The sequence below is a fragment of the Sardina pilchardus genome, chromosome 1 (assembly GCF_963854185.1).
Source record: "Sardina pilchardus chromosome 1, fSarPil1.1, whole genome shotgun sequence".
NCBI classification, from domain to species: domain Eukaryota; kingdom Metazoa; phylum Chordata; class Actinopteri; order Clupeiformes; family Clupeidae; genus Sardina; species Sardina pilchardus.
Genome location: NC_084994.1, coordinates 4,651,616 through 4,676,889, shown reverse-complemented (window position 1 = coordinate 4,676,889; position 25,274 = coordinate 4,651,616). Strand labels below are relative to the sequence as shown.

Genomic DNA, 25,274 nt, shown 5'->3' with positions numbered 1-25,274 from the left:
CTAAACCGAAGAGGATTTATCTGACGCTCACGTAGTGTCCAAGCGAGGCCTCTTGTCGCGTTATTAGTGGCAGACAGATAGAATGGACCTGTATGCCAGTAGTATACTCCAAGGGGGTCCAGACAGGCCCATGCCACCAAAAAATAAAGGATGGTTGTAGTAAAATTTGTATTGTGTTGTATATGTTAGGGAACTTTAAGATGAGTGAGTATGTGTTGTGTTGTGTAAGAGACCAGATGAGTAGGCTAATGTGTATTGTGTTGTGTATGTTAGAGACCATGGTCTGTCAAGGATTAACCCTGGAACAGTCAGGTGGGGCTAACATGGTTTTAGGGTCCTGGAGCAGTCGTACATGGTTTTAGGGGCCTGGAGCAGTCAGTGGGGCTAACATTGTTTATGGGCCTGGAGCAGTCAGTTGGGCTAACATGGTTTTAGGGTCCTGGAGCAGTCAGTTGGGCTAACATGGTTTTAGGGTCCTGGAGCAGTCAGTGGGGCTAACATGGTTTTAGGGTCCTGGAGCAGTCAGTGGGGCTAACATGGTTTTAGGGTCCTGGAGCAGTCAGTGGGGCGTACATGGTTTTAGGGTCCTGGAGCAGTCAGTGGGGCTAACATGGTTTTAGGGTCCTGGAGCAGTCAGTGGGGCGTACATGGTTTTAGGGCCCTGACCTTGACCTCTGACCCCCTGGGTCTGGCCAGACCTGACTAGACTACAGTGGCTGAAGCCCTTGATCTGTACTGAGGAATTTACTTTAGGGCTGCACCGTATACATTTCTGTTAAATGTGTCTGCAACTGAATGATCAGGCATCCCATTGAGAAGAATCACGAAAGTAGCACAACGGAAAATGAAGAACATTAGAATGAAATATATCAAACATAAAAGTTCCACTCCTGAGTCCAGCAGCTCATTGATACCCAGATCCAGGACACTGAGATTTGATGTCTGTGTGATGTCTTCAGAGTGTGATGTCTTCAGAGCAGAGGGCAGCTCTTATTGGTCAGATGACAGCTACTCAGCCTGAAACAGTGAAACATCTGAATATTAATCACCAATCCTCTACTCTCTCTCACTCATGTACATTCCCAGAGAGACTCTCCCACTGCTGCTAGGATGAGTGTCTCTCAGGAGAGAGAGGAGGCTGCAGGTCCCAGTAAAACACCCAGACCAGAGTCTGCAGCACACAGCTGTGTGCAACAAAGCAGCAAAGCAACACACTCTGATGGAGGGTAAGTGAATACACATGGTACAGTCCACATCATACCTGTCCCCACACACACTCTGATGGAGGGTAAGTGAATCCACATGGTACAGTCCACATCACACCCCATCTGGTGTATTGGAGCCTCATAGTCTGTATTGTGAATTGTTTGGTTCCTTGTCAGTAAACTTCCATACTTGATCCACTTGTTCAGATGAATCCAAATGTTCATGGGAGCAGGCCCCATCTACTGTATATGTACCATCTGCATATAATATGTACTGTAGGTACCATATGTAGAGCAATAGCCTGGTCATGAGAGTATGTATGGACTCAGTTGGCTAATCACTGGACATAATCATCTCTAAAGATGATTCAATCTCTAAAGTCTGATCAATCCCCTTGTGTGTGCCTGTGTGCCTGTGTGCTTTTGTATTTGTTTGTTTGTGATATAGTTTCATATGTTTTGTTTTGCTGTAGTCCAGAGGAGAAGGAGAGGAAGAGGAAGAGGAAGAGAAAGAGGTCCCCCTCCCCTACAACCAGCTCTGTGTCCATGAAGAGATCTTGGGGTCGGCCACAAGGGAGAGACTCTTCTACTGAACCGTGAGCTGTCTGTCTGTCTGTCTCTGTCTGTCTGTCTGAAGAACACAACAGTGTGAAAGCAGAGGGCCGTGTGTGTACGTTACTGATGAACAGAACTCACATCATAAACTCACATGTAACACACAGAAATCATCAGCAGGTGAAATGTAGTGAAAGACAGTGTCAGGCTAGCAGCAGCCATGTAGAGGAGATATGAAGCACTTCAGCAGTAATCACATGAGGACATTCAGGAGAGATATGAAGCACTTCAGCAGTAATCACATGAGGACATTCAGGAGAGATATGAAGCACTTCAGCAGTAATCACATGAGGACATTCAGGTGAGATATGAAGCACTTCAGCAGTAATCACATGAGGACATTCAGGTGAGATATGAAGCACTTCAGCAGTAATCACATGAGGACATTCAGGTGAGATATGAAGCACTTCAGCAGTAATCACATGAGGACATTCAGGTGAGATATGAAGCACTTCAGCAGTAATCACATGAGGACATTCAGGTGAGATATGAAGCACTTCAGCAGTAATCACATGAGGACATTCAGGGGAGATATGAAGCAAGTCACTTCAGCAGTAATCACATGAGGACATTCAGGGGAGATATGAAGCAAGTCACTTCAGCAGTAATCACATGAGGACATTCAGGGGATACATGAAGCAAGTCACTTCAGCAGTAATCACATGAGGACATTCAGGGGATACATGAAGCAAGTCACTTCAGCAGTAATCACATGAGGACATTCAGGGGAGATATGAAGCAAGTCACTTCAGTAGTATTCACATGAGGGAAGAACATTCAGGGGAGATATGAAGCAAGTGTTTGAAGTAGTTCAAGTAAACCAGGGATGGGCAACTTTCATGACTAAGAGGGCCACATTTTTTTAGCATCACCATCAGAGGGCCAAATGTGGCCGTGCACTTCCGCACATCTGATGCTGCAAAACAATTCTGAATAAGAATGAAATATGTCAATTTTCATGTTGAAATGCATTTTTAACATAGACTCCCTAACAACAAATACAAGTATTTTACAGCCAGTGATAAGTATTATTTTCAGTGTAAAGGGCTCACATAAATCACCATTCAATGATGGCACAGAACTGAAAAACAGTGGCCCATCATTAAGTGCAACAAGCCTCATATTCAATGCATTTATGCTCCCACTCCCTTTTTAGGTAACACTTTATAATAACTACACACAATTCATCATCTATTAAGCATTTGTTAATGGTTTGTTCATCATTAGTAATTTATTGTTCATGCATAATTCATCATCAGTAAAGCATTTGTTCACAAAGTTATGAATGGTTTGTTCATAGTAAATAAAACAAATGTTTGTAAATACATGGTTTATGCCTTATAAATAATGAAACAGCCATTTATAAATGAAATCATCTCCCTATTATGAACCAGTTACAAACTATTAGTAAATGCTTTGATCATCATTTGTAAAGTATTATTCCTATGCTAATTCTCATACTGTAATTCATGATTAACTCAGGAGTTACAAGTGGTTAGTTAATGATTTTTGTGAGCTCATCTAAAGTGAGGACTGTATATGCCTTGTTACACATTTACAAATGAGTTACAGTTGCATTTATTAAGACACTTTCATCCAAAGAGACTCACACTATCAATGAAATTAAAGAGCAAGGCCACAATGGTGGCACCCGGGGATTGAACCCCCAATATTCTTAGGCTTACAGCATGCTAGCCCAATGCCTTATCCACTACACTACACCTGCATAGTGTAGTAGAAGACACTCTTGCATAGTTTTATGTGTTTTTAACTGAGCGGATGTTATGTTCCTCACTTCACAACAAACAATCAATAAACACCATAAAGTGACAATGTTTTTACTTGGTTAACTTCACTTCAGTATACGTCAGTCAATTATTTACTTGTATGCTTTAACTCTCTAACTATTGTATCAATGCTCTGCTTAGTGCTACATCAAATGTAGTCATACGCATAACAGGAAAGTAGTCCTCTGAAAACAAGTAAAAGTAGATCTCATCTATCTCAGAATAGTAGCAGAGGTAGTGTAATGGTTAAGGAGCAGGGCTATCATTCTGCCGCCTGTTCAGTTGAAGGTTCGAATCCCAGCTTCTGCGGTTGTGTTTAATTTAATTGACATTATTGTGTATGTCGCTCTGGATAAAATTGTCAGCTTAATGAATGAATGTGAACATAGTATTCACAACTTATTTTTGCAAATGTGTAGCAAAGCATAAAAAGTCCTCACTTTAGATGAGCTCACAAAAATCATTAACTAACCACTTGTAACTCCTGAGTTAATCATGAATTATAGTATTAGGAAGTGGTTTATAAAACATGTATTCACATCCTTACTAATCATTAGTGCATATGTAACAACTGTTAAATGATGAATAGTATTTCATTAACGAAATGTTATTGCATGTTATATTAAGTATTAGCAGTGCTTAATTTGAGCCGGAACAAGCCGGAACAAGATCCGGAACCTCCAACGTTGGATCCGGCAGCTATTCAAGGCTTAATTTGAGATCCGGAACCTGGCCTTACTTTCCTTCTCAAACTATGTTGAAATCGCATCTTTCACAGCCCAATTTTACAATTTTCCCGGGGGGAAAACCCCCGGACCCCCGGAAAATAGAAGGGTCAGCCGAGGTATAGCCCCTTATCTTTTGAACACCTATAGCGACGCGCCTGGTGCTGTCGCATTTGTAGAACATTAGAATGTGTGGTTGCAAAGGACAGGCTATGAAACATCTTGCCCTCAACCGTACACCGCGCTAATGACGTATTTAGCAGTCAAAATCCAAAACGTGTATAGCAGGGAGAAATCGTTGGACATTCTTCATTATTTTGTTATTCAGCACCCCTGGTCAAAAAGAGGTTCCCGCGCGCCTGGTTCGTTCGGACCTTTTGGCCGCGGTCAACACTGTCCCCATCTCAAGTGCATGATCGGGGTTTTTCGCAGATTAACTTGGATTTGCGCAGCAAATAGAGCATCTCTTTTCCCCTCTACCATCTCCTCACAACTCTCTATTGGCCTTGTCAGCCCACTGCTTAAGCTACCCGGTTCAATCCCATTCCCTACGTGAAATCATGGATTGCCAAAGGACATATCTGCACGGGATCTGAGGAGTAGGGAAATAGAGGCAGGTGTCTATCTATGGATACTGTATGGGCTGTTTTGGACAAATAAGATATATGTGTAAGTAAAATGAAGTCTTAATTATTCTCTGCTGGTACTCTCAATATATTGTGTTGCGTTAACGTGTGTTTGGAGAGTTAACGGGCGAACTTTGAGTGAGTATTGTGTGCTTGTTTGGAGTTCATCCTTTTACTCTGAGCGTTGTCTGTTGTGGTTAAAATAACCTTGGCTAGTTTATGTCTTGCAGTGTTGGCGAAATAAAGCCTTAAACATGCGAATCTGCACTCTGTCTCCGCACTCGGTAACTGGTTTAATTGTGCACAGAATCCTTGTGCGTCGTCGTCCCGCGTACCCTTTATTTATTTAATTATTTATTTATTATTTATTTATTTATTAATTTATTAATTTTTGAGTCGCCGGATCCACCCATCATCTGCGTTCCGGCACCTCCCACTTTACAAATTAAGCACTGAGTATTAGCAACAATGTATACATATTTTAGAAATAGGCTTATTCGCTATGAGCAAACCAATCATAACTTTGTGATCAAATGCTTTAGTGATGATAAATTATGCATGAACAATTAATTACTAATGATGAACAAACCATTAACTAATAGTTAACAAATGATTAATAGATGATGAATTGTGTGTAGTTATTATAAAGTGTTACCCATTTTTAAGAAATTATAGACATTTCCTAACGTCCATAATGAGAGTACAGATGTGATGTAACATGTAACATCCATCACATCTGTACTCTCATCCAACTCAAAACAAAACTCAACAAAAAGTAGGCTAGAGTAGGCCTACTTGCAGTCATGCTTGATTTGTCTCAGAATCAGAATGTCAACAATTATGCACGTCACCGTGCATCGGGACAAAGATACCGTTTCGAAGTTTTTACATCCACTACGCACCCAAACAATTTCGCCATCTGATATAGCTTCTTTGCTTTGGCAAACTCAAGTGAAACAGCAAAAGACGGATTCCTGTGTAGTTCTGGCAATTAGTCGCTGTTGATAGTGTAGTCTAGCCTACTTTTGTTTTGAGGTCGGCTACGACAGCGGCCGAGAAGCTCCGTGTGTGTAGGGCAGGCTACTTCTGATATTTAACTTTGAGCAAGGTGTTGTAGTGGCAACTTAAGTTTAAATCATTCATGGCTGATATAGTTACTAGCAAAACTTGACATGGGTTTGCCTTACCATTCTATGAACAGACACTGCTTCCGATTTTGACTGAAAGGTAGCCTACGGTTTTCTAAATGAGTTTTCTTGTGTGCACTGTTTTTCCTCGGCGATGGTAGAGGTCCGGAGCCCCCTGAGATTGTTTGCATAGGAGGCGCTATCTATCGGCGAACAGTATAATTACAATGACGGTGCGGTAAAAAAAAAAAAAAACTGATCATCTGCGGGCCGCACTGAGTGAGGAGGCGGGCCGCATGCCTGATGTAAACTATTTGTGTGTGTGTGTGTGTGTGTGTGTGTGTTCTTGTGTGGTGTGTAGATACAGGAATGTTTTTGTGATGTAAATTCTCCTCTTCTCCTCTAGGATGGTGCACACTAGATCTAACCAGAGGCCTCCCTCCCCTACACCCACCTGTGTGTCCATGAAGAGTGATCAGTCCACAGGTCGAATAATCAACTTTACAGGAGGAGACTCTTCTACTGGACAGTAAGATCACAACTCTTATCTTCATGCTATATATTTGTGTGTGTGTGTGTGTGTGTGTGTGTGTGTGTGTGTGTGTGTGTGTGTGTGTGTGTTCTTGTGTGGTGTGTAGATAAAGGGAATGTTTTTGTGATGTAAATAGGGATGTAACGATTACCGGTGTGACGGTAAACCATGATAAAAATGTTGATGATAACAATTACCGCGTTCATTTCGAATATCATTATTATCACGGTTGATACTATGGTGTGGTAACCGCGTGTTTAATTCCTCCCAGCTTCATCCGAGCCTGCTTTTGACACAAGCTGGAAGGCTACTATGAAACACAAGTTTACACAACTTTACCTTACTAATTCTGTTTTCTAATTGATGGATTTAACCATGATTCGGATAAGGCTACACCTGCTTTTAAAGGGCGCAGCATTTTCACCCCAAAACGTGCGCTGTATCATGTAGCCACTCTGCGTCTATTTATGTAGGCCTACTACACGTTCACATTAAATCTAGGCTATTCCACTAACGTTATCAGGAGAATGCCGTAAAGTTTTATGTCGAGCGCCGGGTGTCACTCATTGGATAGGCTATAACAGATATACCAAACTCCAAATCATAAGTTAAGCTATAAGCAGACAACACTTCCAACCAAGGAAAAAGTGAGCACAATGCCACGGTAACCTACCTACAGTAGGCTATGGAATTTAGTTCATTTAGGCTACTGTAGTGTTTAATTCAATTTCCGAAAAAAGCTACACAGCCTATTGGCAATCTTTTCCATCAAGGTAACTATCCCGTTAGCTCATGTCTATCATTAGGCTAATGTACAGTAGCCTAGTGCTCACCAAAATCATTGGTTAACATTAGAAGTTAACATTGCAAGACACTTATCTTTTCTATGATCCCAGCAATATTTTCTTTGACTTGTTAATTTTTTGAACATACATTTTACTCAATGAAATCGGATATCCTTGAACTATGCGTGACTACTTCATAAAACCGAATGAAGGTTAATATAATTAGGCTACTTCACGTATCTCTTAAAGTGACAGGCTCTCAATTAGACCTACACAACACCCCTGTAATGTCATTAAAGACAGTGTAATAGTTTAAAAATCAATATGAAGTATTCAAATTACTGAATATTTTAGCTATAAGTAATTATGCAGATCCTAACATATTCTAAACTATTAGCAAAATATATAAAGTTTATGAATTCAAAATATGCAATAGAAACAAGACAAGCCATTTTCTGTGTGTGTGGAGGGTTGAGCAGAGACTAGGATTGCCACTGCTGTGAATGATCGGTATCCTGCTGAAGGCAATAAGGGTTTGCCTATATTTTTAATGTAAGAAACACTTTTTTAAACTAAAATATTTCAGCTTGTCTACACCCATCAGCGCTTTCTTAACATATTGTACACACAATTTTTAAAATACCGCGATAATACCGAAAACCGTGATAATTTTGGTCACTATAACCGTGGGGTTAAATTTTCATACCGTTACATCCCTAGATGTAAATCCTCCTCTTCTCCTCTAGGATGGTGCACACTAGATCTAACCAGAGGCCTCCCTCCCCTACACCCACCCGTGTGTCCATGAAGAGTGATCAGTCCACAGGTCGAATAATCAACTTTACAGGAGGAGACTCTTCTACTCAACAGTAAGATCACAACTCTTATCTTCATGCTATATATTTGTGTGTGTGTGTGTGTGTCTTTGTGTGTCTTTGTGTGTGTGTGTGTGTGTGTGTGTTCTTGTGTGGTGTGTAGATAAAGGGAATGTTTTTGTGATGTAAATCCTCCTCTTCTCCTCTAGGATGGTGCACACTAGATCTAACCAGAGGCCTCCCTCCCCTACACCCACCCGTGTGTCCATGAAGAGTGATCAGTCCACAGGTCGAATAATCAACTTTACAGGAGGAGACTCTTCTACTCAACAGTAAGATCACAACTCTTATCTTCATGCTATATATTTGTGTGTGTGTGTGTGTGTGTGTGTCTGTCTGTCTGTCTGTCTGTCTGTCTGTCTGTGTCTGTGTGTATTTCTACTACACATTAAGGTGTGTGTGAGTGCATGTGCGTCTCTGTGTGTTTGTGACTGAGTACACAGTGCAAAACACACTTGTTGAAATAGGATGTTGTCATATGTGGACACCTGTTTCAAATCTAAAGCCCTATGTGCCCTATATGTATTTGCACCTTTTACTCTGCAGCAAGTTCATAAGGCTCTCAAAACTCTGAATCACAGAAAACCTCCGGGGCCAGATTTGTTAGAACCTTATTTTGTGAAAATGGCTGCTGATTTTATTGCACAGCCTCTAACAACACTGTTTAACCTATCAATTGAAAACAAGGAGATTCCCTCAGTTTGGAAGTCAGCATTTGTTGTTCCTCTTTTAAAAGGAGGTGACCCAGCAGTTTTAACTAATTACAGGCCAATATCAAATTTGTGTATCCTGTCAAAAATACTTGAATCCTAGTGATTCAAGTATTTTGTGACCCAGCAGTTTTAACTAATTACAGGCCAATGTCAAATTTGTGTATCCTGTCAAAAATACTTGAATCACTAGTGTGTGAGCAACTTAAAGAGTTTTTATCCTCGAACGACCTTCTCTCAAAGCTGCAATCAGGTTTTAGGAAAAAACACAGTACCATCACTGCAGCTACGAAAGTGATAAATGACATACTTGTAGGTCTTGATAATAGGCAGTACTGTGCTGCTCTTTTTGTTGATTTGTTGAAGGCGTTCGACACTGTGGACCACACAATACTAAGGCAAAGGCTTATCAGTTTTGGTCTATCAGATCATGTAGTTTCCTGGTTCACAAATTATTTAAGTGATAGAACCCAATGCATTAAATATGGTGATTTGTGCTCTGATTTTGCAAACGTCCACAAGGGAGTGCCACAGGGTTCTATTTTAGGTCCCCTATTATTCGTTATGTACATGAATGATCTAGGACAAAATATGTCTGATGCTAATATGCATTTTTACGCAGATGATACAATAATTTACTGTTTTGACCCATCCCCTAATAATGCTATTGAATCCCTGCAGAAAGCTTTTGATGTGGTTCAGCATACATTTCTGCAGCTAAAGCTAGTCCTTAATGCTGACAAAACCAAGCTAATGATTTTCTCAAAGCCAAGGAAGGGTCTGCAAATTATCCCCACAGTACTTACCCGTCAGGGAAAAGAAATAGAGGTGGTTAAACAGTACAAATACCTTGGTATACTGCTCGATGACCTTGGTATACTGCTCGATGACTTTTAAACCCCATATTGACAATCTTGTGAAGAAACTTAAACTGAAATTGGGTTTTTAATTTCAAAATAAATTTAGTTTTTCATTTGAGGTTAAAAAACGTCTTGTTGCTGCAACCTTCTTATCTATTTTAGACTATGGAGACCTGCTGTATATGAATGCTTCAGCCCAATGTCTAAATAAGATTGACTCTGTGTATCATGCTGCTCTGAGGTTTATTACTGGCTGTAGGGCCTTGACCCATCACTGCGAATTGTATTCCCGAATTGGATGGCCTCCTTTGACCACCAGGAGACTGACTCACTGGTACAGTGGGTACGGGTTGAGAATGCACCTTCTCCCGCGGGACTCCCGAAGAGATCCCGCAGGCCGTCAAGCCGATTTTTTTCGAGGCTAAGGCAATGTACCCAAACAACCACCAGGTGGCAGAAAGTTTCATCCCGCATTTCAAAATGATGAAGACCGCATATCCGTCAATAGTCGACTCCTTAATCTCATTTAATCATTACAATGAAGGTGATGACTGGCGAAATTATTCAAACGACGTTTCAATGAACCATTGTTGAAATGAATGAAAATGGTTATAGAAAATCGCCTACAGCCTAACGCCGACACAGCTGATTCTTTGATTGATTCTAAGCTGTTTTGATGTAGGGGATGGGTAAACTGGCGCGCTACAAACATGTTACCAATCAAATGTAATATTAGTAGGACTAGCCTACTTAGACACTTTAATCATAGGCAACGTTGCCATGTTAATTTGGGCTAGAAGTGCTTGCTTGTGGTGGCGCTCCTGTCCGCTGCTTCTCCCGAACTGTGTGGCAAATTTGTCAGCAATCAGCTTAAATGTCAAATCATATTTATTTCTCTTTGTCGCCATGGTATTGGGGGAAACGCGGAGAAACGAGACGGTCAGTCCTAGTATTTTTTCTTCGCGTTTCGTTATAAGAAATATATAGGTAATAGTTAGTCTTCTTCCGTATTGAACAGATGGCTACGGGACACTCTTTGTTCCGTATTTTAAGGAACTAGGCTACTCAATGCACACACACTACAATGAAAAACACACAAAGAAATCGCTAAACATATAGCCTACAACCAAATGACACTTTAATGCAGCGTTTCTCAAACTACGGGCCGCGAAACGTGGAGACTGCTGCTGGTCCGACAGAAAAAGAAAGCAAACGTTGCTGCTAGGAAATGCTTGCTAATTTTATGTGTTTAAACATAGAGCCATACAATTAGGTGTGTCTGTTATTATGATAATTTTCGAGCATAACTGCTTGTCCATAGCTCAGTGACAGGTGTTAATAGCCTTGCCATAAGCACTGCTGTGGAATGCAGGTGCTTCTTTTATTATGCGGTTAGAGCATAAGCGCTTAGCTGCTTACTCATATAGTCCAGGGGTCTTCAACCTTTTTCAGCCCAAGGACCCCTTGGCTGTGAGAGAGACTGAGCACGGACCCCCACACCTGGCACACCTCAAATCATGCCTATCATTTGAACCGTCAGTCATTAGTGCCTACATGCATGCACGTACGCGCACGCACACGAACGCACACATTCTAAACATAAGTTATTATTAACAGGGGGGTAACTGCTTTATACAGCTCGTTTCTGATAATTCTTTAGCCTACATAGTGTTGCATAAACTCGCCCTATAATAGAATGAATGTCACAAGGGTCAACTAAGGTGGATATGTAAGGGATAATCAACGACGCACCGTGCGTTTCTAGGAAAATAATGCACGTTTTAAGTGTTAATAAGGTCCCGACGCCGCAGGCATTATTGCAGTGCATTATTTTCCTATAAACGCACGGCGCGGAGTTGATTATCCCGTTTATACCACTGCTACTATCATTTTCGTTTATATTGCCGCTGTCTTAGATACAACGTTGCTGTGTTTACCGTTACATTCACATTGGCGAATTAATATTCAAGTGTGAGAAGCTCCGCTTTTAACCCTCTCTGGTGGTATAAATTCAGCTAAATTCAGGCAAAGCTTCATTTACTCAACCTGATACAGACAGAGAGCCTCTGCATCTTGTGTAAATATAACTTGTCTTACACAAGGAAACACAAACACACAAGATTAACGTTATCGTTTCATTTTGATAGTATGACATCACGGAGAACGTTGGATTAATGAATTTACGCAGAACGCCTTGACCCCCGGTTGAAGACCCATGATATAGACTATAACTCAGGGACAGGTGCAAAACCACCAACTGGGATGGATCGAAGGGCAAGCAAGCACTGCCACACAACGTGAAGGCCTTTGTGTTGTCAACACTAAACAGAAAGTTTCCTACGATGAAGTGGCCGCAAGGACTGCATCGATAAGATCAACGAATGCCTTCGCAAGCCCCGAAACCCCGGTGATACATTTTCTTTCCTTTAATTCGATAAAAAAAAATGTTTATCTGAAGAACTTTTCCGAGGTTGTCTTGTCTACCAAATCCTAAACTTAAATAGCGTAAACATTTTATCTTATGAAAAAACTCTTAGGGGGAACAGTTAGGCAGCCCTTCCTCCATATCGTAGTAGGCCTATAGGCAATTTATTAGAGGGGTCAAAAAAACTCATAAAGTAGGCTAGCCTGCTACTTTTTCCAGACTAAATGTGTCACTTTAGTGATTGGCTCTTTCAAATGCAAATGAGGTGGATGGGCTTTTGAATGGGCCTGCTGCAGGTGAGAGGACAAATCCTAAGAATATGTTGTTTTTACAAAGTGCCATTATCATTGGCATATTCTCTTAAAACAATACATAAGTTTAGAGCGAACATTTCAACTATGTTTGCCATGGTAGACAAAAACACTCAAATAAAACAATAGCCTAAAAATAACTGTAGTGCGTAATGGACACGGCTCTATATCCTAAATAATTTTCGAGGTTCGCCATTTGGTAAAAAGCCAGGTCTATATATATAGAGAGAGAGAGAGAGAGAAAGAGAGAGAGAGAGAGATTCATGCATTCTGCATTACCGTGACCCTATACCTTGGATGCTTTTTTTTCTCATTGGAATACAGCAGGACAGGATGCCTTTTATCTATCAAACGCAAAAGCTGAGATTGTTGGAAGGACTAGGCTACTCAACAAACTTGTTTTTCGTTTCTGGGAGATCTCGTTATCGTTTTGGATTGTCGGATTTTATAGGCTACTTATTGTATAGGATGAACAAAGTCCATGGATTTGCTATATTAAATCCAGTAGCCTAATAATTAGGCTATGTGCCACGTCCGATTTCGCAAGTGGTGTAGTAGGCCTAGGCTACATTTAAAAATCGACAGCCGTATGTGAGATCCATTTCATGAAGAGCAATTGTCTTGTGCGATCATGCCCCTCCCCCACACTCGTCTAACCAGTTCACTACATTATAGCCTACCTATATGTGGCACTGAGGACGACTGCCTCTCCCTCTTCTCTCTCGACAGACACCTGAGCCCGACACTATGTCAATGTAAAAATGTGTGTGAGTGTGCGCTGAACCACAAATTCACATAGGCTATTAACTTTTCTTTTCAGCAGACATCGCAAACATAAAAAAAATCGCAAAACAGAAAATCTTTCATTTTTTAATAAAACGACAACTTTTCTCTTGATGAGTTCCGGAGAGGTTCTTTGAGTGGGTTTCGAACCCCGATCGCTGGCGTACCTTGCACATGCTCCAACCAGTTGCGCCACAGCTCGATTGTGGACACTGGAAGGCTTTATTTGCTACATGCACTTGAAACGCTGATCAAAAGTTCTGACATGTTAAACTGACGTTAGTTATTAATTCACCACATGATAAAATGCTGTCATATAGCTTGACGCCCAGCAGCCTATGGTAGTCTATGCCTATCTCTGAATCAACATGAAGATGCATACGATACATACGTTGCTAGAAACTTATATTGCGGAGCTAGGCCTCCTAGTCGATGGTTACAATGAATCACCCTCACTGCCCTATCGCATATCTGACCATCCATTGTTACAATGTTACAAAATGCGCGATCTTCTCCATGCATGTAGCCTACGGTTATAAGTAAAGTGACAAGCATAGGCATGTATTAAAGAGATTTCTGTTCAATACATTTTATTTTCAGTCGTCAAAAGTGGTGGGGACAAAATCTGTGATAATAAGTGCTGGGTACATGTAGGCTACCCAGCGTCGCCGGTTAAAATGAACATGCCTCCGTTTTAAAATAGCCTATACACATTTCTAAGTATTCCTAGCATGTAAATGTAGCCAAAATGTCCATCTTGTCCATCTCTTTCGTCTTCGCCTTGACATTGACAATAATAGCCTATTCACGGAAATGCGGTCTTGTAACCGTAGCCTAATGAAATCATGAATTAATCTAAGGTTGCCTTTCGAGTAGCCTATTTCAGGTTGAATTGAAGGCTATTTCCTTCTGATAGGCCTATGGGTCTCTAAAACCATTTTCATTCATTTCAACAATGGTTTATTGAAACGTCGTTTGATTAATTTCGCCAGTCATCACATTCATTTTAATGATTAAATGAGACGGATATGCGGAGCATTTCTCTCCCTCTCCATTGACCAAAACGTTGCTCTGGCATCTCTGCTGGACTGACTGAGTTATAGGCTACGTCGAGTGAGAGAGCTGTGAGGTAGGCTGTAAACATTCGAAAACTCTGCAACTGCAATCTAACATGCCGAGCGTCATGTCTCTTTTCTCCGCTTGTCACCAGCGCGGTGTCCTCGGGTTTTTTCATGAGCCGAACCTTCATATTATTAGGGCGGTCTATGTTGCCCCCTTGCGGTTGCAGTTTTCCCGATGCTTCGGGAGTCCCGATGTGCGGGAAAGAAAGGAGCATTCTCAACCCGTACCATCTGTATACCTTTATTTACAAGGCCATACTTGGACTATTGCCATCCTATATAAGTAGCTTAATCACACTGAGAAGTCTTAATTCTTATGGTCTGTGCTCTAATAATCACCTGCTGCTTTCTATTCCGTCTGTCCTTACGGAACTGGGGAAAAGGGCCTTTGTTTTCTCTGCCCCCTCCACATGGAACAAGTTGCAAAAGGACTGGAAACTAGCAGAACTGATTCCATTGAATGATTTTAAATTCAGATTGAGAGCATTTGAGACGGCATCCTTAATTTGTAATTGTTTTACATGATGATTGTCATTTTAAGGCTGTAGTTTGTAACTTTCTGCTGCCTCTTGGCCAGGACTCCCTTGGAAAAGAGGTTCTTAATCTCAACGGGACTTTTCCTGGTTAAATAAAGGTTAAATAAATAAAAAAAAAAAAAAAATGTGATGTAAACACATAGCCTGAAGCACATCAGCACTGGTACTTGCATTATATTTGAATACACTTGTGCCACTTGCGTTCACGTTTTAACAGCAGAATGAATGGTTGGGCAGGCACATGGTTTGAAAGAGTTTTTTTCTGGAAAGTAATTTCTGGGTATGTTGTGGGGCAGAGAGTTGTACTGAAGACTCTGAATTGATACTGGATGTGTTTTGGGTCGTCACATCCAGTGAATAAACCAGTGAGAGTGCCATCTTCCATTTACGTTAAGGAGTCTTGTATGTGTGTGTGTGTGTGTGTGTGTGTGTGTGTGTGTGTGTGTGTGTGTGTGTGTGATTAATGTAATGAGTTGATGTGGTGATGGAGGTTGTTCTCTGCTTGTTCTCTGCTTGTGTGGGGGGGGGGGTCTCCTTAATTAGACACAACAGGTCTCATCTTGTGCCTCATTTAATACCTCATCTCCATTGACCATAATCACTGGGCCCCACAGGGCTGTGTGCTGTCTCCTACACACACTCTACACCAATCACTGGGCCCCACAGGGCTGTGTGCTGTCTCCTACACACACTCTACACCAATCACTGGGCCCCACAGGGCTGTGTGCTGTCTCCTACACACACACACTCTACACCAATCACTGGGCCCCACAGGGCTGTGTGCTGTCTCCTACACACACTCTACACCAATCACTGGGCCCCACAGGGCTGTGTGCTGTCTCCTACACACACTCTACACCAATCACTGGGCCCCACAGGGCTGTGTGCTGTCTCCTACACACACACTCTACACCAATCACTGGGCCCCACAGGGCTGTGTGCTGTCTCCTACACACACTCTACACCAATCACTGGGCCCCACAGGGCTGTGTGCTGCCTCCATACTGCACTCTACACCAATCACTGGGCCCCACAGGGCTGTGTGCTGTCTCCTACACACACACTCTACACCAATCACTGGGCCCCACAGGGCTGTGTGCTGTCTCCTACACAGACACACTACACCAGTGTTTCCCAACCTTTTTTCTTTGAAGGCCCCATTGTCTGTTTCTAAGACAAGCCAGGGCCCCCTACCCAAACTCCTATCTGAGTTATTAGCCATTGTTGTGTCCTTGGGTTTTGTATACTTATTGTTTCTCAGTAAATGCTGCCAACTAGTGGTTGTTTCCGGTATTGATATTAAGCACACGCTAGTCAATGTAGTCATGTCATTGTTGTAGGAGCCTTTCAAGTGGAAAGACGGTGAAATGTGTGTGCATGTTTTTGTTCACGTTACGCCTGGCTTTGAGGAAGAAGTAGAAAGCTTTATGGTGCTGAGAGTCAACACTTATAAATACTTAGGATTGAAATTGATGATCAGCAGAAGTTTCATAAATGTGCCACTGCCAAAGTTAAAAAGCTTCAATAACAAATGTTTTTCTTAACCCTCCTGTTGTGTTCATTTCATGTTAATCAGTTTTGTGTTCCCGGTCAAAAATGACCGACCCCAGTATAGTTGATTGTAAATCCATAATTATACATATGTATTCACCTAATGTTGTTATGTATCTTTTGAATAGCTCAAGTCCTTGTGAACATTACATGTTTTAAAGTTCTATTTGCTATTTATGGCCTGTAGGCCTCAATGACCTGAGCTCATGCAAGTCGTTTTTTTAGTAAAAATAGCATAATATATGCATTACTTTGGCTCTAATCAACATTAAGATAAATATATTGTGCTATTTATCACAGAATACTTCATGTTCAAATTTAAAAAGAACCTTTGTTTTGAAACCATTTCACATTTCTAACAGTGGCACAAAATTACATCTTTTGTGTTCCCGGTCAAAAGTGACCGACCCTATTATAGTTGATTGCAAATCCATAATAAGACATATATTCATCTTATGTTGTTATGGATCTTTTAACTAGCTTAAGTTCTTGTAAACATTACATGTTTTAAAGTTCTATTTGCTATTTATGGCCTGTAGGCCTCATTGACCTGAACTCATACAAATCGTTTTGTAATAAAAATAGCATAACATATGCATTATTTTGGCTCTAATAAACATTCAGATAAAAATATTGGGTTATTATGTCACAGAGTACATTATGACCAAGTTTTAGAATAATCTTTGTTTTGAAACCATTTAAATTTTTTCCCAATTGCACAAAATCATACTTTTTGTGTTCCCGGTCAAAACTGACCGGTATGATTTTATTTGTACAGTATGACCATTAATAGTCAATAGCGTGCCTTTTCTGAGCCACAACTGACAACAATGACCTTGAGTAGTTCTTTAATAAGCTGGCACAGGTCTCCTGAGGTATTTTGACCCATTCTTTCATTGCAAATTGTTCCAGCTGCATAGTTTTCGAACATGGACATTCACTTAGAGCACCCAACACAGATTCTCAATTGGATTGAGGTCTGGGCTCTGTGTGGGCCACTCCAGGACCTTGGTTTTGGTATCCTTGATCAAGTGTTGGACCAATTTTGATGTATGCTTTGGGTAATTGTCTTGTTGGAAGACCCTGCGACGACCTAAAGCTAGTCTAAGAGCCAATTTCTGCATATTATACTTCAAAATTTTCATTTTCTTTTTTCATGATGCCATGCACCTGAGCAAGGTTCCCTGTGCCTGAGGCTGCGAAACAGCCCCACAGCATGATGCTCCCACCACCATGTTTAACTGTGGGGTTCAACTTAGGGTTGAAAGCATCTCCCTTTCTTCGCCAAACATAAGCAACATCCATGTGCCCAAACAGTTCCAGATTAGTCTCATAAGACCAAAGCACAGACTTCCAGACTTAATTTTTTATCTCTCAAATGCTCACAGGCAAATCTCAGTCTGATAGAGAGATAGATAGATACTTTATATATCCCCAAGGGGAAATTCAAGGTTGGGATGTGCCACTCTTTGAGTAAAGGGGTTCTGAGACGATGGCCCTGAAGCCCACCATGATGAAAGGCCCTCCCAACTTTGTTCCTTGAAATATCAACTCCAGAAGAGGCCAGGTCAGCAACAATCATCTTGGCAGATGGCCGGCCTTCTTGCTGACATCTCTGACTATTTTCCTCTCCAGAGTTCTTGAAATCTTGTGCTTACAACCAGGCCCAGGTTTGTTTTGTACATAATTTGTCTTCTTGTACTTGGCAATGATGCAACGTACAGCAGTTCTAGACACTGTGCTTGGAAATGGCAGTATAACCTTCCCCCTTATGATCCTCCACTATCTTCTTTCTGAGCTCAAGACTGATTTCCTTTGTCTTTGACATGGTCAGTAAGAGTAGTCCCTCGACCTCGATAATGTGTACAAGTGACTTGTGCCTTGTTTCTTGGAGTCCTTTTATGCTGATTGAATGCTCGGGTATTGTTATGAAGCCAATTAACTGCACAGGTGTGGTTTGAAAGCTGATTGGTTAATTAGGTGTGTTTTGAGAGCAAAAAAATCACATGCGCAGTAATATTATTGACCATCCCATCATGGGGGCTAATATTTTTGACCACTATATTTGATATGCTAAAAACTAAACATGTATTTTATATTCCAAAATGTACACCAAAAGCTACTAAATAGCACTTTTTGTGTGTGGGTGTAGGACAGAAACTGTTCATATGAATTGGCAAGTCACTCAACTCAATTTTATACACTTTTTGTAGTCACACCCATTCATTTCTAATGACCGGTCATTTTTGACCGGGAACACCACAGGTGTACACAAGTTGAATAAAACACACAAAATTGCATCAAAGTTATCAAAAATTATTTTGTGTGTTCAGATGCCCTATGTGAACAAAGTCATGAAATCTCATGACAATCAGATTAAGTTAACTATATTTTTCAGAGACAAAATGTGCAAAATCGGACAGATTTGACCGTAACACAACAGGAGACAAAGTTCCTAAATAGTTTTGGCCACATTTATACGTAGCAGGGTATTCTGAAAAACAGACATTCCCCTCCTTCGTTCAGGCAAGATATTGTTTGGTCACTGCTATCTACAGCTTTACGGCTGCCATTGACTTCCATTCAATATGTATAAACAATATATCAGTTATGTGCTCAAACCGCCGCTGACTGGACTTGATGGTCTGGATGATTTTTAGATTAATTTATTGACTGTGGAGAATGTGTGTAGAGCAGTGGTTCCCAAACCTCTCTGGCTCATGGCACCCCCTAAACATATCTCTCTCCATCCACTGCACATTTTTTAACTGACATTTAAAAACTAGATCAAATAAATAACCAAACTCAATTAATAATATTCTCACTGTAACTAGAGAAAGTCACAAAGACCTGCTTTCCTCAGTTCTGCTGAAGTGTTCTGTTTGCTTGTTCTATTTACACATGCAAAGTTCAGGGGGCACATGCAGACATGCATGATTTTTTTTTTTTTTAAGATTTTTTTTGGGGGGGGGGTTATGCCTTTAATTGGACAGGACAGTAGAGAGAAAGACAGGAAGTGAGTGGGCGAGAGAGTAGGGGTGGAATCTGGAAAGGACCACGGGGCGGGAATCGAACCTGGGTTGCCGGCGTGTGGTGCAGGTGCCCCAACCAGTCGCGCCACGGCTGGGGCCTCCAGTCATGATTTTAATGCCTTCAGACTCGACCTAATAAAATTCAGCATGACTTGCAACTCGACTTGGACTTGAATACTACTCACTCGAGACTTTACTTTGACTTTGCCTCTTTGACTTGTAATGACTTGACACTGGACATGTTTCTACTCAAAAGCCACATTTCCTGATCATGGACCAGACACTCCAGAAACAAATTCACTTCCACTACAGAAATAAAAACGAATATTGGCGACAAACTGGCAGAGCCTGGGTGGCTGACACAGAGACATGCAATTGTTCTTTGGAAAAGCCTAGTTGAGAACTGTTCCTTCCTGAGAAACTAATAAATCACACACTGATCACGGCTAAGATTGTCTTATTTTGCCACCATCTATCCTGATCTGATTATGTTCATAGGCTTAGAGTAGACATTTGTCAGTAACTAAGGGATGCAATAACGCCACCAACAACCAAAACAATCATTGCATGTAAACTAAATGCAATTCTCATTGTAAATCAAAGTAAATGGTTTCTCCTCTTTGCAAATACTGTATATGTGTTTTCATACAGATTAACTTATAACATTGGACATTGCAAAGATAGATTTCATTATGCTACTAGGCTATTTGTCTTAGCCTGACTCTCGCCAGACCCTTGTAGTTCCGCCATGCTCCACCAGAGGCGTTTTGCTGAGCTCCACACAAGGGTCTGGGCTCGAGGGCAATGCAAACTCCTTCAAGGGAGCAAAAAATAATGAACCAATCACGATCGCCGGAGGGGATTCCATAGATGTGACGTATCGCCGAAGTGACTAGGTGCATTCGAGTTCAGATACAGCTGACTTCGGCTGGCTGCATACGTCAACGAGAGCTTGAGTCTCACCAGGAGGGGCGAAAGTTTTAGACGCAGATGGTCCCGAACACTATTTTGCAAATTTGACAGACGTGATTCGCGTGAGACCTCGCGGGAGATATCGCAGGATTTATTTATTTATTTATTTATACAGTATTTAACTTTCATTCTTACTCATTAAAATGAGCATGATGACTGACGAAATAAATTGATATGATGTAGTTTAAATAAACCACTGTTGTCATACAGTTAACAGGCCTGCATTGTAGCACATTAATTACATATCAAGCGTTTTCCGTGTGTACATGTAACCAACAGCATAAAATAGCACAATATCAAAACCTTTTCCGTAGGCTAGCCTACCGCTGTTCCAGAAATCACAAATAAGAAGGTATCCCTTCGATATCTGTTCATTTTAGTACATTCTAACATAAGGAGCAAAGATTCTACAACAGAGCAAGATGGATCACTTTTGACAAGCTCAGATGTCGTCCCAGACGCTGGCTACAGGCTGATCATAAAATGTTAACGGATTCATCTTGTTCCGCTATAGAATCTTTGGTAAGGAGGCAGAACGAGACCCCTGTCATAATCGTCATGGGAGATACCTTCTGTAATGACGTCACTTCTCTGGACCAATGAGGGAACAGGAAATGGTCGAAGGAAAATCCGTGAAGCAGCCGCACGCTGTTTGAGACATTAATTGATTATAACCCCTGTTGAATCCTAATAAAGCTGACTCCGCCAAATACGAAAAAGGTTTAGTTCAAAGTAACATTCGGCTGGTCTGGCGCAGGAGAGGGACGCGGTTTTCGGGCGAGCACCGGGGGATCCTCCTGTGTCCCAGTGTCCCTTCCCTCTGGTGCAGCGCATCGGCGCATCTTCCTGGTACCTGTCAGCGGCGATGGTCGGATGGTCTTGATTTGCCAGCAGGCTGTATCGGCTGGGCCTGCCCTGCAGGCCATCTCATCTGCTGAGGATCTGCCAGCGATTGAGGCTAGGCGGTAGCCTAGCTACGTCTTCATTGCTCTGGGACTTCTCAGCCATCAGACTTGAGTGCAGTTGATTGGACAAGGTTGACGTGGACTTTTCTGTTTTTTGTTTGTTTTATTATTTATTTGACATTTGTTTATTTGTTTGTCTGTCTTGTATGTCTTGGTGTCACGGGTACGCTGGCGATTACGCCACTCCGTCCGGCATTGTGTCTTGTTATTTTGTGAATTTGTTTGTTGTGTTGTCATGGGTACGCTGGCGACTACGCCACTCCGTTTCGGCACTGTCTCTGTGTCAGTGGCGGACCGTGAGTTCAGCAATTAGGCCTTCAATACTGACTATTTTTTTGCAAAAAATAAATAAATTAGGGGGGCGTTACGGGGGGATCCCCCCGGAGATTTTTTTTACATTACAAGGTTCAAATGTGCAATTTCCCTGCATTTCACAGTGGGAGAGAAACGTTTTCTCTTTCTAACGCGAGTCGGTGTATCACTATTTTCGTTACATAAACAAATACGTCCGAGCTGAATTCCGCATTGTTTATTGGTAAACATAACATCTTTATTGGGACCTGGCCATTATCCTTATCAGCAGCATGGGTTTGAGCAGACTAGGCCCTACTTGAAATATTTAGGCTATCAGCTTACTTGCTTCAGACTGTTTGTAGAGCTCTTCTATTTAGCTGTAGCGTGTACAGTGCAATTATTTTAGGTTGCTTCGCTGCTGCTCCGATTACTGAAGAGCTAGTCATGTGGAACTACAGGGCTAGGCTATCCTACAGTCACCAATAATTTCCACAAAACTCAAAGAGAGCAAAAGTCGGACTAAACTAGCAGGGCAGTAGACTGGCAGTAAACCAGACCTTGGAGAGCAGGGAACCAAATGACAGTTTGACATGCCGATCCCGACAGCTTCACCAAAGTCTCATCAACTCGCACACAACTTCAAGCTAGCATACAATCTAGTCGTACCAAGCTAACAATCTAGTCATAACCAAGCAGCACTAAAACACGTTTGTTATAAAGTAAAGGGCCAGATAACAAGCATCTATTTCAAGTCTTATGTTATGAAATAAACATGAAACAAAACTTACCAATTCCTGCATATAGTACCAGCTACGTGCAGAGTTATAGCTGACGTTATGTGTAGCACTATCGATATCTGCTAGTCCAGCTGACACTATACATTATTTTTGCTTAATGATGGTTTATTTACTATTCATAACTATAACCATAGTCATGTCAGTATGACACATTTATTTATCCATTGAAGTCCAGTCTGATTCTGACACTGGCACAAGATGTTCCTCACGTCAAGCCATAGACGGTAAACGCCTCAAACAGCGTTAACATTTGTGATGAACGATTCCGGGTATTCTTTTCGAACATTGCAGGCCTAGCTGCAGTCAGACCTGCCTACCTCGCCATAATAGGTCGATTTGATTGGCTAATTAGTCAGATGTAGCCATCAATCAACCCGAATCCAAATATATGATTTCTAATGGTTGCTTAGGTACCGTAAACGCAGTGATTCCTTGTGAAGGCCTGATGCGGGCCTTAACAAGGGAACTCATGGGATTGGATGAAAATATATCGCACACTCTCGCTATTTGTTCAGACAGTCTGTCAATCAAATCACACAGCCGACAGCGGTAGTAGTCGAGAACGATCGGGGAAGGAAGCAGGAGCAAATAATAAATGGTTAAGTAAAATGTTATTAAAGACACTAGTATTTTTCATTCGTTTGGAAATAGTTAGGCCTTCAGAGAAGGCCTTGAAGGCCCTGACGGTCCGCCACTGCTCTGTGTTCTGTGAAGCGCTTTGGGTTGCACTCAGTGCACGTTAAATGCGCTATAAAAATAAAAGTACCTTACCTTACCTTACATTATTCTCAGGGGTCAGGCTGGTGAGCCTGGTGGTGCCTTCGAAGTGTATTATCCGAGATCAGGCTTATGTGAGCCATATCATTACTATTTACTGTGTATTGCCACCAGTCATTCTTACCGACCCCGTATCGTCAGGAATATGCTGAGGGTCCTATTCTCCTCCACTGCCGGTACATAGTGGCTATGCGGCTCAGCATAACAAATTTATTGGACAGGTACAAGCTAATCATCCAATACTTTACAGAAGTACATCTAAATGCAAAGTGTGAAAGTTACTTTAAACAGGTTCAAGAAATACTTAGGCTAAGATACAAAAACAGACAGAGAATGAAACATACTTTACCAGCTCAGAGGAAGATGACTACACACCGAAGTGTGGGAGCTCATAGCTAAGAGACTCCATGAATGATGGGTTGTCTACCCTTATATAGGCTACAAAGTTTGTGATTGGTTCACACAGTGATAGAGGTTTACATGAATGGAGATCACATGATGAGTACTGTAGGTGAAACTGAGACCATTGTTGTAGTGAAACCACTTGAGTAAATTAATCAAGACATGACAATACATTTGGTTACATTTCCTGGTCCAAGTTGACTTCTGAGGACTTTGGACAAACATGTGACAGGAGGTCCACAATAGCCCCACACTTAGTAGCTAATCAAGAGTCCATATATGATTGAAATGAATGTCATCAGCCTGGGAGTTTAGATCCTTACACTTCCAAACTTGTTCCAAACGGCCCTATCACGTACCTGAACTGACGTCATGGGGCGGGATCCAGTCGGTTGCATGCTTTATAAAGCAAATGCGATATTTGACTGCAGGCGTCTTCATATGTCTTCATCCCGCAAGTTTTGAGCGACGTGACATGGTCGCATTTTTGTGACATGTATCACAACATTTCTTCAAGTCGAACAACACGTCTAACCAGCATGCACTGCATATGACGCAAATTATGTTTCTGTTTGCATTCGACTGCATGTGTTTGAAGCCAACTTGACATGTCGAGTGAGCCTACTGTCTATTTCAAACAACAATGGCGGCACGCAGCGAGGAGTCTTGTGCTGACATTGATTCTGCTATTTCAACCATTTTTCAGTCATTTTTTGTCAACGGTTCCCGGGACACCGTAACACCGGAGCACATGAAACTTGGTGAGCATGTAGCCCCAGTAGACTTCTGTGGAAAATGTTCATTTCGTCCCCGGGGGTCACTCCCCCCCCGCGCTGCCCCCGCCCGAAGCCCAAAAATTGCAGTTTTTCCTACATAACTACCTGAACCGTGGCACCGAGGATGACAAAATGTTTATGGTATGTTGGTCTCAAGAGCTTGCATCAACTTAGCTTATAACCAGTCATTTGTGATTTACACCCCTATGGTAAGAATTTAAAATGCAATGTAATATTGCTTTAATTGCCCCTATCTTCAGATGAGATGTTATGAACTGCACCAAATTTCATGTGTATGATTAACCTGACAACCTCTGGGAGTATGCCACGTTTTGTGGAATTTCATCCATGGGGGGCTATAAAATAAATGGATTTATGTGTACATTCAGGACTGTATACCCATCGGCCTGTAGATGTCTGGAGTCTAAATCCCCCCCTGGGGATTTGAAAAACTGTTCCAAACAGACATCTCAATCTCTGCTAGTTTTTGACCTAGAAACATATAAGTGACACCATTAGAAACCTTTAATCAACTAGTTTTCAAATATATACTGTATGTTTTAAAAGAGAATGGTTGCTCTGGGTGCAACACACATACAAACATGCAGGAACACACACACACACACACACACACACACACACACACACACACACACACACACACACACACACATAAATATACACA

General features: G+C 41.5%; 1 protein-coding gene across 1 annotated transcript in view; it reads left to right on the top strand.

The window, feature by feature from the left end:
- The first annotated feature begins 1,062 nt into the window (after nt 1-1,062).
- LOC134081896 (NACHT, LRR and PYD domains-containing protein 12-like) overlaps nt 1,063-25,274 on the top strand; it is a 51,298-nt gene continuing 27,086 nt past the window's right edge. Inside the window, exons 1-5 of the mRNA XM_062537594.1 lie at nt 1,063-1,226; nt 1,679-1,801; nt 6,492-6,614; nt 8,149-8,271; nt 8,427-8,549. Of these exons, the coding sequence (XP_062393578.1) occupies nt 1,111-1,226; nt 1,679-1,801; nt 6,492-6,614; nt 8,149-8,271; nt 8,427-8,549 (608 nt within the window). The 5' untranslated portion in view covers nt 1,063-1,110. The remainder of the gene's footprint in view (nt 1,227-1,678; nt 1,802-6,491; nt 6,615-8,148; nt 8,272-8,426; nt 8,550-25,274) is intronic.